The sequence below is a fragment of the Hylobates moloch genome, unplaced genomic scaffold, assembly GCF_009828535.3.
Source record: "Hylobates moloch isolate HMO894 unplaced genomic scaffold, HMol_V3 SCAFFOLD_12, whole genome shotgun sequence".
Taxonomy (NCBI): domain Eukaryota; kingdom Metazoa; phylum Chordata; class Mammalia; order Primates; family Hylobatidae; genus Hylobates; species Hylobates moloch.
The window spans coordinates 8979712-8992209 of record NW_026652287.1 but is presented as its reverse complement, the minus strand read 5'-3'; the positions used below and the strand labels follow the sequence as shown (position 1 = coordinate 8992209).

Genomic DNA, 12498 nt, shown 5'->3' with positions numbered 1-12498 from the left:
GATGCAACACCACATCAGCGTCTTTCATAGAGTTTATTTGAAAAGATGCTGAATTTCTTCCCAAGTATAATTTTAAAAAGCTGTTTGGGACCCAAACATATTTAAACATCTCTTACACATACAGAATTTCAGTTTACAAATATTCCAGAAGGCATTTTCTTAAGCGGTGAGCCATGCAGAATACTGTTGCTAAATGTTTCTGCCTTCCTCGTGTTCTCCTGGTAGTTTTTACTGTTTGGCTTGATCCTGCTGAGGAATGTGCTTACCACTGAAAGCCGGATGTAGATTCGGCAAGTGTTTCTTGCCTCTTACAAGGCACCACATGTAACGGCCTGACCAGCTGTTGGTCGTTTGTGGCAGAGGGGTGTGGCTGCTTTTCGCCTGCATCTCGCATGCTTTTGGCAGATCAGTCTGGAGTGCAGGGGAGGATGAAGACAGGTGGACTCGGGCTCATCTTTCATCAGTTAAGTAGCCAATTATCTAACTTGTACTTCTGGAAACTGAAAAGGAAAGTTTCTAGAAACCGTAAGAACAATTTAAGTTGGGATTTAGAATAGCTGACACATTTTTAGATGGGACTGAAATAAGTAAGAAAGGTTCTCCAAAATGTATGATTTTAAGTCCTTACTCCATAAATCTTCATTAAACACATCTCAGTTCTGACCTGACTCACTGGGGTGTCAAGCAGCTACTCATCCTGCCTCAACTACGTAAGCTGCACCTTGGCAGGAAAGGGCTCACAGGTTACAGATAGAGCTTGATGAGCTCATCGCTGACTGCTGAGGGTGTCAGCACGCCCAGGTCTGTAAACAGCAGTGTGATTAAGGAAGGGGCAGTGTAGTCGACCCACGGATGCTCCTCTTTGAGGTCTTGTCCAGTCTGCGCGACCTTGAGGGTATCTGCCTTATACTGAGGAGAGAAGTACACATTAGTCGTCACTGAATATTTAGTGCTCTGACCTGGTAGGGCCTTGGCGTGAGTGATCAGTGTGCTACTTCCTGAGACTGCTCTCTGAAAAGGGGAGAAGCTAAGCTATGCAGGACACTAGAGAGGAGGGCAGAGTTGTGGCCATGAGCCAGATCGTGGCGGTGTGCTGGCTGACAGCTGTAGTGTAACAAGCTTATATCCCATGTCCCCTCATTCTTATGCCGGATTAACTTCTCCAGACCTCTCAAGGGAGACTGAGAGTCACAATAGAGAGCTTGCAGCGTGCCAGGGACTGTGCTAAGATGATCTTAGAATCCTCATGACCCTGTCAGATACTGCTATGCCATTTTACAGACAAGAAAACCGGTTCAGAGGTTGAAATGAAAAGACTTGCCTCAACTTGCACAGTTTGTAAGTTGTGGTGATGGGAGCTGAGCTCAGTTGAGCCCAAAGCTGGGACTTACCCATCAGCTGCTGGCTTCCTCTCCACCCATCTATGGTGCTACTTAAAGAGACTGAAAGACTGAAATTCTAGGGACAAATGTGTGAGTCCAATCACCAATTTATCTTTGTATTCCAGGTGTTGGGGAAAGTAGCAATAGGAAGTGAAAAAATTACTGGAACATTCTTAGGACTACAATTTCCAAAGGTTTCAGTTTAGACTTTAGTACCCCTTCAAATATGTAAAACTCTTGCCTTAAACTTATCTGGGACGTCTTGCTGGTTTAGTGGAAAGAGCCGGACAAACTTGAAACTTTCTGCAACCACATAGAAAGGTTTGTTCTGTGCTTTGGCACACACGGCCATCTGGTTGGTTCCAATCTGGGAAGGCAGAAAATGGAATGGATGAGCTCTAGAGTGCACCTGAAGTAGAAGCCACAGAAAAGCGGGCCGGGCACAGTGGTGCACGCCTGTATCCCAGCGTTTTGGGAGGCTGAGGTGGGTGGATTACCTGAGCCCATGAGTTCGGGACCAGCCTGGGCAACATGGTGAGACCTCGTCTCAATTACAATAAAGGAACAATTAAAAAACAGCAATAGAAAGTTACGTATATAATATACATATATCTAATACATATATTAGATATATCTAATTCTGACTTCGGAATCAAAAAAATAAATGTTTCTCAAAGGATATAGAAATAGCCACTAGAGGCTGGATGTGGTGGCTCACGCCTGTAATCCCAGCACTTTGGGAGGCTGAGGTGGGTGGATCACCTGAGGTCAGGAGTTTGAGACCAGCTGGCCAATATAGGGAAACCCTGTCTCTACTAAAAATACAAAAAATTAGCTGGGCATGGTGGGATGGGGGGACGCCTGTAATCCCAGCTACTAGGGAGGCTGAGGCAGGAGACTCGCTTGAACCCGGGCACCGGAGGTTGCAGTGAGCCAAGACTGTGCCATTGCACTCCAGCCTGGGCAGCAAGAGTGAAACTCCATCTCAAAAAATAAAAAAATTTAAAAAAACAAGTGTTGGCAGGGATGTAGAGAAATTGGAACCTTTGTGCTTTGCTGGTGGGAATGTAAAGTAGTGCAGCTGCTGTGGAAAATCATTAGTTTCTCAAAGTTAAATATACATTTACCATGTGATTCAAGACTCTGCCTGCAGACCTCCATCTCCCAGGTTCAAGCGATTCTCCTGCCTCAGCCTGCCAAGTAGCTGGGATTACAGGCACCTGCCACCATGCCCAGCTAATTTTTGGTATTTTTAGTAGATATGGGGTTTCACCATGTTGGCCAGGCTGGTCTCGAACTCCTGACCTCAGGTGATCCACCTGCCTCAGCCTCCCAAAGTGCTGGCATTATAGGCGTGAGCTACCACGCCCGGCCTTATGTTACATATATTTTAACTAAAAAAAGCTTTCATGAAGCCTTTCTAAATTAAATAATGGAGAGAGAAATTGTAATAAAAAATTGAGGTCAAATGTGCTCAATTAAAATGAAAACATATGACAGGCCGGCCACAGTGGCTCATGCCTGTAATCCTAGCACTTTGGGAAGTGGAAGGATTGCTTCAGGCTAGGAGTTCAAGACTGCAGTAAGCTATGATCACTGTACTACACTACAGCCTGGGCAACAGAGTGAATGTGTCTCTATTTAAAAATATATATAATATTTATATATAAATACACATATTTTATACATACATACTTTATATGTAAATACATATTTTAAAAATATTTGTGTATATATATTTTTATGTGTGTATATATAATGCATACATAAATAAAACATACATATACACATAAATTAAAAAAAACAAAAACCAGACAAACCCCAATTCCAGTTCAAGCCAATTTTGTATAAATATAAATTACACTTTTTTTTTTTTTTACTGAGACAGGGTCTCACCATTGCCCAGGCTGGAATGCAGTAGTGATCATAACTTACTGCAACCTCAAATTCCTGGGCTCACGTGATACTCCTGGCTCAGCTTCCTGAGCAGCTGGAACTACAGGCAAGCACCACCACGCCCAGCTAAATTTTCTAATTTTTTGTAGAGACAGGGTTTCACTATGTTGCCCAGGCTGGTCTTGAACTCAAGGCCTCGAGTGACCCTCCCACCCTGGCCTCTCAAATTGCTAGGATTACAGGTATAAGCCATCACACCTGACCAAATTACATTGTCTTCATTTATGTAGATCAATCTAAAAGAAGAAAGATTTGACCAAAACTGGACTGCCCATTGCTATGACTTATGGGAAATGGGCAACAACTCAATACCATGATGAAGTCCTGAAGTGAAGCAGGATTAGGAGGAACCATAATCAACAACACTGCTGTGGTGTCCTAGGTCAGCAAGACACCTCCAAGTCTTGAGCAGGGGACTGGGGAGAACTGATGCTCTTACCTTGTTAATAATTCCTCCGTTTTCAACAACTCCTTCAGCACCAACTATGACAAGATCTGCTTTCTCCATGATGTAGCTAAGGGGAAAAAAAGCTTTTCATGCTTTATTTTCTTGGCTCTAACGAGTAGCATCATCATCTGCAAAGATCAATATTCCATTTCTATCAAGGTAAGTTCCTCCCATAACTACCTGTTTTTTTTTTTAAAGCGCACTTAACACGCGATAGACCCCTGGCATTGCGACCAGGGGTGTTTTCTGGTCATGACCCTACAATGAGACATACACTTCACACTGCCGCCTGGCGCATGCACACGTACATATGTGTGTAAGTGAAGCAAGAATGTCCTGACACAGCAGTCTTCCTTCCAAGTGTGGTATCCTCTACTTTCTGTTCTACTTCAGCACAAACCAAGCAAAATTTTAAAATCTGATGTGATCTGAAGTTGGACAAAAGTGTTATGCAGTGTTAAAAATCTTTCTTTTTTTTTTTGAGACCAGGTCTCACTCTGTTGCCCAGGCTAGAGTGCAGTGGCATGATCTCAGCCCAAACCTCTACCTCTTAGGCTCAAGCGATCCTCCCATTTCAGCCTCCCAGGTAGCTGGGACCACAGCATATGCCACCATGCCCAGCTAATTTTTGTATTTTTTTTTGTAGAGATGGGGTTTCGCCATATTGCCCAGGCTGGTCTCCAACTCCTGAACTCTAGCGACCCGCGTGCCTCAGGTATGAGCCACTGTGCCCAACCTTAAGAATCTTTCTGGAAGGATGAAGGCCAATTTAGTTTTTAAAATGAGCAATTAGTAGAATTCCTCAAAATGCTTACTTTTGAACACATTCCTAATTTCCTTAATCATCTATCTTGTTTTCATTCCAAGAGATCATTACTCTTGTTTTCTCTTGTGAAATACACTGACAATCCCAGGAACACGTGACCTTGGCTTTGCAACAGAAGCTGCATCTTCTAGGTGAGACAAAGCATCCCAGCATGCCACTGAGGACAGCCAGGTCTTCACAGAAATACAGGGCCCTGATTACCCTCTGCTGATCCCAACTGACCTTTGTACTTTGCTCTTAAAATACATTCACACTGGCCAGGCGTGGTGGCTCACGCCTGTAATCCTAGCACTTTGGGAGGCCGAGGCGGGCAGATCACCTGAGGTCAGGAGTTCGAGACAAGCCTGGCCAGCATGGTGAAACCCCATCTCTACTAAAAATACAACAGAATTAACGTGGCATGGTGGCACGCGCCGGTAATCCCAGCTACTTGGGAGGCTGAGGCAGGAGAATCGCTTGAACCTGGGAGGTGGATGCAGTGAACTAAGATCACCCCATTGCACTCCAGCCTGGGCGACAGGGCAAGACTCTGTCTCAAAAAAACAAAAAACAAACAAACAAAAACAATAATAAAAAGAAAAACGCACTCAACACTTACAGCCATAAAGCTATAGACACAACTCCCACTCTCCCCAACATCCTACAGCTCTGTCTTCTTTGTATGCTATCACAACCTCATAACAAGCTTGCTGGTTTAGGGCAGCTATTAATTAAGAAGTAGGACACTACCTGGTATGGCTTTATGAATGGGACTCAAACTTTCAATCTGAAAACCCTGCTGTGAGCCAGTGTGGGGTGGGGGAGGTGATTATGGCTGGGGAAGATGGGCACTCACCCGACAGCAGCATCTAGCACCACAGTGACAGGGACGTTGAGGTGGCAGAGGGCTTTGGCCATTTTCTTACTGAAGATGACATTTTGAGAACGTTAGAGAAAGTACAAGACAGTACCACAGTGATGTATGTCACCTAATGTGGACAGTGGATGTTTGCTTGAAACTCACATTAATACTAATGGGTTAAGGGGCAGATCCCAATACTTTGGACTAAGGAAACAAGAATTTGAGTTCTTTAGAAAGAAGTATTTTTGGAAAACTACACTCTTACAGACTCTGGGTAAGAGATGTAAATTCAGGAAAAAAGGAGGACGTTTTGCTTTGATTATCGTCTAGAGAGAGGGAGATATAAGTTACCTATTCCTTGATAAAAATCTTTAATCAATACAATCTCTGCTCTTCCACGGAGTTAACTACTTAAGTGAAACCCCTAGATCATATACTGCGGTCTGCTGCAAATTCAGTGATTTTTCTTCCAAAGGCAGGAAAAGGCACAATGAAAGGCAGTGCTGACTGCTGGCAAGCTGGGGGCACATTCTGGTTCCAATCCTGTTGGACTGTAATCCGCAGTTTGCTCTGTAAAATTATGGCTGGTCACATAACAGAACAGAAAGGTACTTGCCCTGACAAATCAGGCTGTGACTCTGTGACGTATACACTAAATCGCTTCTTGGCCGCCACGGCTGCTTCCAGGACTCTCAGGACCACTCTGGAGTAGGCGTGAGTCAATATTGTCTGTGGACCGAGAAAGCTTCGTCAAAGGGGCAGGCACCTTGCTGCTCACTCACACCCTCTGCACTGCGGCACGTGTTCCCGACACCCTAAGCGTCTCTGTACACTTTCTCACCAATCAACCACAACCAGAAAGGAGGCCTGATGGTAGTTTCCATCCCATTTGCAAGCTGAAAAAGTTTCTGCCAGGTCTTACATCCCATAGCAGGTGTAGAAATGGAGCTCCCACACAGTGTTACCCAAAGGATACAAAAGCCTGGATAGCTGAAGGCTCCATGAGGTTCCCTTGGGTTGGTTTCCCTATTTCTAAGACATGGTTTGCACACTCAGGCCTACAGGAACCAGGCAGGTAGCAGAAGTCACTGCAGCAGGTTGGGTGGGGCCATCAGCAAAGCAAAAAGGCTACGGAAGGCTGGGTGTGGTGGCTCACACCTGTAATCCCAGCATTTTGGGAGGCCAAGGTGGGAGGACTGCCTGAGCCCAGGAGTTCAAAACCAGTCTGGGCAACTTAGCAAGACCCCATCTCTACAAAAAATAACAACAAAAAAAATTAGCTGGATGCAGTGGCACGTGCCTACAGTCCCAGCTACTTGGGAGGCCGAGGTGGGAGGATCACTTGAGCCTAGGAGGTTGAAGCTGCAGTGAGCCATAATCATGCCAGGGCACTCTAGTCTGGGCAACAGAGTGAGACTCTGTCTCAAAAAGAAAATAAGGAGGGCCAGGACTCCTCAGCCCCAGCTGTTGTCATGTGGCCCCATGATTGCCAGACCAGGTGACGTTTTTGCTTAGAGGGGCCAAAAATCCAATTTTGAAATGATGGCTAACTAATTTTTTTGAATTTATAAACACTGTTTGTGGTAATCACAACCTATCTGTGGCATGGATGCAATGTGTAGACACTTATACATAATCTCTTTTCTTTTCTTTCTTGAGCCAAGGTCTTGCTCTGATGCCCAGGCAGGAGTGCAGTGGAGTGTTCATGGCTCACTGTAGCCTCGATATCCTGGGCTCAAGTGATCCTCCCACTTCAGCCACCCCAGTAGCTGGGACTACAGATGTGCACCACTATGACTAGCTAATTTATTTTATTTTTTTGTAGAGACAGGGCCTCTCTCCCTATGTTGCTCAGGCTAGTATGGAATTCCTGGCCTCAAGGGAACCTCCGGCTAGGATTACACACATAAGCCACCACAGTAGGTCCACGACCTCTTTTTTTTTTTTTTGGTGAGACAGGATCTCACTCCAGTTGCCCAGGCTGGAGTGCAGTGGTATGATCTCAGCTCACTGCAGCCTCAACTTCCTGGGCTCAGGTGATTCTCCCACCTCAGCCTCCCTAGTAGCTGGGACCACAGGAGTGTGCCACCATGCCTGGCTAAGTTTTTGTATTTTTAGTAGAGATGAAGTTTTGCCATGTTGCCCGGGCTGGTCTTGAACTCCTGGACTCAAGCAATCTGCGCGTCTTGGCTTTCCAAAGTGCTGGGATTACAGGCATGAGCCACCATGCCCAGCCTCCATAACCTCTTTTCTATGGAAGAGTGCAGAAGAAGACAGAATAAGACAAGGGGGCAGAACCGGCTTTCTAGCTCCTTTCTGGGTCTCACCTGAGAACCTGGTAGGAAGGGAGGTTCTTGGACCCTAGCCCAAACCCACTGAATCCCAATCTGCATTTAATAAGACCCCAGCTGACTCCTCTGCATGTGCAAATCTGAGCAGCTCTGCTATACATTTTGTCTAAATCAGTCCTGAGTAGGTGACTGCAGGTAAAGTACACACATACCACGCTACACTAGAGCAAACGAAACCTGCACAATACTGACGGCACAGCAGGTCTGTGGAAGGAGAAGGCCCCAGAGAGAGGAAGTCACAACCTTGCCTCCACTTGCCCAAAAAAGGCTTTGTTTGCAACTGGCTTTTGTACAAGTTTCACTCACATCTATTATGCCATTTATTTAATAACATACTTCAAAGGTTGGGAAGGGGCTAATAAAATGGAGGACAAGATTTAAGAGTCAAAATGCAAGTAAATGATTTTATGGTCAGGGGAGGCCTAGGTGGCAAAAGGACGTATGCTGGTGGGAGGGGCATTATGAAAATTTCAGTACACCTTTGCTGGGAGATGGCTCAACTTGCACCTCCTGTCTTTCCTCACTTAACTTATAAACACTGCGTGGCTTTACATCTCTGTAATAGCATCTAAAATGAAGTTAAAAAGAACATTTCCCTCAATTTCCCTCTATTGCTAACCTTCACTAAGAAAGTCCTCAGTGTTAACCAGTGACAAGAGCTGTTCTGTTAATTCAGATTTACTACCTACACAATCATAAAAATACTTCTTTAGTGAAACACTGTATTAAATCAAGAATCAGGGCCGGGCGCGGTGGCTCACGCCTATAATCCCAGCACTTTGGGAGGCCGAGATGGGCGGATCACGAGGTCAGGAGATTGAGACCATCCTGGCTAACATGGTGAAACCCCGTCTCTACTAAAAATACAAAAAATTAGCCAGGCATGGTGGCGGGTACCTGTAGTCCCAGCTACTTGGGAGGCTGAGGCAGGAGAATGGTGTGAACCTAGGAGGCAGAGCCTGCAGTGAGCCGAGATCGCGCCACTGCACTCCAGCCTGGGCGACAGAGCGAGACTCCGTCTCAAAAAAAAAAAATAAATAAATAAAATAAATCAAGAATCACACATGCTGTCCCACTGTCCCTCTCTGCCTGCTTACAATGACAACCGTCTCTAATAACAAGATCTACATTCATGCAGCACTTACTAAGTGCCAGGCACAATACCGAGCCCTCACACCCCTTGCCCCTTACACGTCCTGCCTCACTTAATCCTCACAACAACCCTAGGAGGTAGGTACTATTGTCACCCTTATTTAACAGATGAGAAAGCTGTGCAGAGAGGTTAAGTAACTTGTTCAAGTCCCCACAGCAAGTGAGTGGCAGAGCCCAGATTTTACCCCAGGCAGTCGGACTCGAAGCCCTTGCTCCTCCTTACCATACATGATAGTTATCCACTCACCGCTCCATCTTTGATGAAAGTATGGCACAGATCTGCAATTTTGTTTCTTGACAGTGATATTCTCCTGAGAAAAAGTTCTCCCCGCTCAATCATGATCTTTTTACATTTGGAGTAATCCTAGGAAGAAAAGAGCAAACTGAGGGGACAGGGAAGATCCAGGTAATGCTGAGAATGTCTGTCACTAAACAGAGAAGTAGAAAGGTAACCCCAGGGAGAACAGGTCCTTACGGAGTATTCCAGGGAGGCAAGGCTGATGAAGCGGAGGAAGAGCTCCCCGCCAGAGGACACTGCCACGGAGGAGTCCACACCACACAGGGTTTCTATGGCACTGGTGAGATTCGCCCTCAGGCCCTGGATTGTCTCCCCTGGAATGATCCAACAAAGAATGTGATGTTCACATTAGGACCACAGCCCCGACCTGTGTCTTCAATTCATTCATTCGTTCAATGAATATTTACTAGGTACATACTATATACCAGGCACTGTTCTAGATGCTAGGGATACATCAGTGAACAAGACAGGTAGGGCTCTGGTCTGATGGGAGTTTTGATTATAATAGAGGAAGCGGATAGTAAACAAGCACACATAGAAATAAAGCTGGGTGGCCGGGCCTGGTGGCTCACGTCTGTAATCCCAGCACTTTGGGAGGCGAGGCATGGAAAGACATTAAGTAGCAGCGGCAGATGAGGTCTGCAAGGTGGTATGGGTGAGGCTAAGGTTGTTTGGACGTTATTTTAAGAACAATGGGAAGACACTGGAGGTTGCCTTAGAGACACGTGTCTCTAGGCCAGCCCTTCAGATTAAAGACCTTATTATTATTTTACTTATACAAGATTTCATGCTATACCCAGATGCTTACATTTAGGGTGCTGAATTAGGGGATCACAATAAATACTACTAATACCAGAATTTATTCTGGAGCATTCCCTGTAGCATCTGTACAGAATCTGGCACAAGGTGAAGGCCTAATAAACACTTATAAAGCTGAACTCCTACTGTAATTTAAGCATCATGGTTAACACAATATAAAATAATCACTCTTGATTCAAAGTATATTTCACTTATGAAAGGGATCCTTTTGATGACAACATAAGGGCTCTCTCCAGATTGAAAGGTCTGAAATGAGGGTAGAAGCTGAGCTTGGAGCTGTATTACTTTATGCAGGTAAACATGCATCTCTCACTGTCTACGTTTCTAAGAGTCATTAGAAGACTTTCCTGGCCAAACACAGTGGCTCATGCCTGTAATCCCAGCACTTTGAGAGGGTGAGGTGGACGGATCACCTGAGGTTAGGAGTTTAAGACCAGTGTGGCCAACATGGTGAAACCCCATCTCTACTAAAAATAAAAAAAATTTGGCCGGGCATGGTGGCTCATGCCTGTAATCCCAGCACTTTGGGAGGCAGAGGCGGGTGGATCATGAGGTCAGGAGATCGAGGCCATCCTGGCTAACACAGTGAAACCCCGTCTCTACTAAAAATACAAAAAATTAGCCGGGCGTGGTGGCGGGCACCTGTAGTCCCAGCTACTTGGGAGGCTGAGGCAGGAGAATGGTGTGAATCTGGAAGGCGGAGCTTGCAGTGAGCCAAGATCGCACCACTGCACTCCAGCCTGGGTGACAGAGCGAGACTCTGTCTCAAAAAAAAAAAAAAAAAAATTAAATTTGCCAGGCGTGGTGGTGCATGCCTGTAATCCCAGCTACTCGGAAGGCTGAGGCTGAGGCAGGAGAACTGCTTGAAGTCGAGAGGCAGAGGTTGCAGTGAGCCAAAATTGTGCTATTGCATTCCAGCCTGGGAGACAAGAGCAAAACTCTGCCTCCAAAAAAAGAAAGGTCGGGCGCAGTAGCTCACGCCTGTAATCCTAGCACTTTGGGAAGCCAAGGTGGGCAGATTGCCTAAGCTCAGGAGTTCAAGATCAGCCTGGGTAACATGGTGAAACCCTGTCTCTAAAATACAAAAACATTAGCCAGGCGTGGCGGCATGCACCTGTAGTCCCAGCTACTCAGGAGGCTGAGGCAGGAGAATTGCTTGAACCCAGGAGGTAGAGTTTGCAGTAAGCCAAGATCTCGCCACGGCACTCCAGCCTGGGCGACAGAGTGAGGCTCCGTCTCTTTAAAAAAAAAAAAAAAAAAAAAGACTTTCCTAAGTCCCAGAGTGTTAACAGATGACTCTCTATACCTTTATCTCTCTTCAAGAACTCCAGCAACGTCCGGATGGCAGCCACTGCTGAGGCCATGTCAGGATCTTCTTTCATCTGAGACTTAAAGTATTTAATTAACTCTGGAAAAAGAGAAAAAAGTGATTCATCTAATTCATTTAGCAGCATGTAAGGCAAGAGAGCTTGTTAATGACTGTTGACTATAAGAAGCAAATAATTTAAAAAATACTTTATTTTTAGGGTATTTGGTTTCAGGGATGCCATAAATGTTGATGGGAATAGAAAAAATACCACTTTGCTGTTTGCAAGAGCTCTTTCTTATTTGAAAAAGCTACTGGTGTGCAAGGCCTAAAAATTAAGCCTAAGTTAATGATGATGAAAAGTCATTCTCTCTTCAGCATCCTTGGCCGTAAGATCTGAGAGGATCCCAGAGTCAACCATTTTGCCAGTTTCTCCTGCACCCCTCCAGACAGTCTATGCTAATACAAGTCTAGTCATATACACATATATGTTACAAATATTATATATGGAGTTCCACCCACTCTTTATTTCTTTACATGAAAAGTATATTAGTTTGCCGTTGTTTTCCACTTAATAACCATACTAGATGAGCACATCAAATATGCCTTATTCATTCTAATTTTAATGACAGATCCAACAAGGCAGGGAGTCTTACTCCTATTTCACATACAAAGAAATCGAAACTGCGAAGGCCCTTCTGGAGACTGGCACTGGGAAGGAGCGTATGTGTGGGAGGGATGCCTGCAGATACTGCCAGGGCGCATCCCTGAAAACAAGAGCAGCGGGGGGGATTTAGTTATGACTCGAGGAAACACATCCAGCGAAGTAGCCTGAAATTCAAAAGAAATCTCTTCGGGAGCTCAGCCTGGATGTGAGAGGTTGGGGGGACCCCTGAACGGCGCTGCTGTAGCCTAGCAGCCCTGGCCTGTCCTGATTTACCCTTGTCGTCCATGGCGTCCTCCTGCTGCGGAGCCCCAGGGGACCCGACCCGCCCGCGCTGTCTTGAACGGGTCCGCCGGCCGCGCCGCCTGCGAGCCAGTCTGACAGCGCGCTGCACACCTCCGCACCCCACTTCCGGCGCACTTCCGTACCCCTCTTCCGGCGCACGCCCGCACTCC

General features: G+C 45.7%; 1 protein-coding gene across 1 annotated transcript; it reads right to left on the bottom strand.

Moving 5' to 3' along the window:
* Positions 1–19: 19 nt before the first annotated feature.
* EIF2B1 (eukaryotic translation initiation factor 2B subunit alpha) lies at positions 20–12474 on the bottom strand. The gene is made up of 9 exons (XM_058424912.1): positions 12320–12474; positions 11380–11481; positions 9432–9568; positions 9204–9320; positions 6066–6182; positions 5448–5512; positions 3778–3853; positions 1624–1749; positions 20–909 (listed from the first exon to the last, which is right to left on the bottom strand). Exons 1-9 carry the CDS (start codon positions 12330–12332, stop codon positions 745–747), a joined length of 918 nt encoding a protein of 305 aa, XP_058280895.1. The 5' UTR covers positions 12333–12474; the 3' UTR covers positions 20–744.
* Positions 12475–12498: the final 24 nt, after the last annotated feature.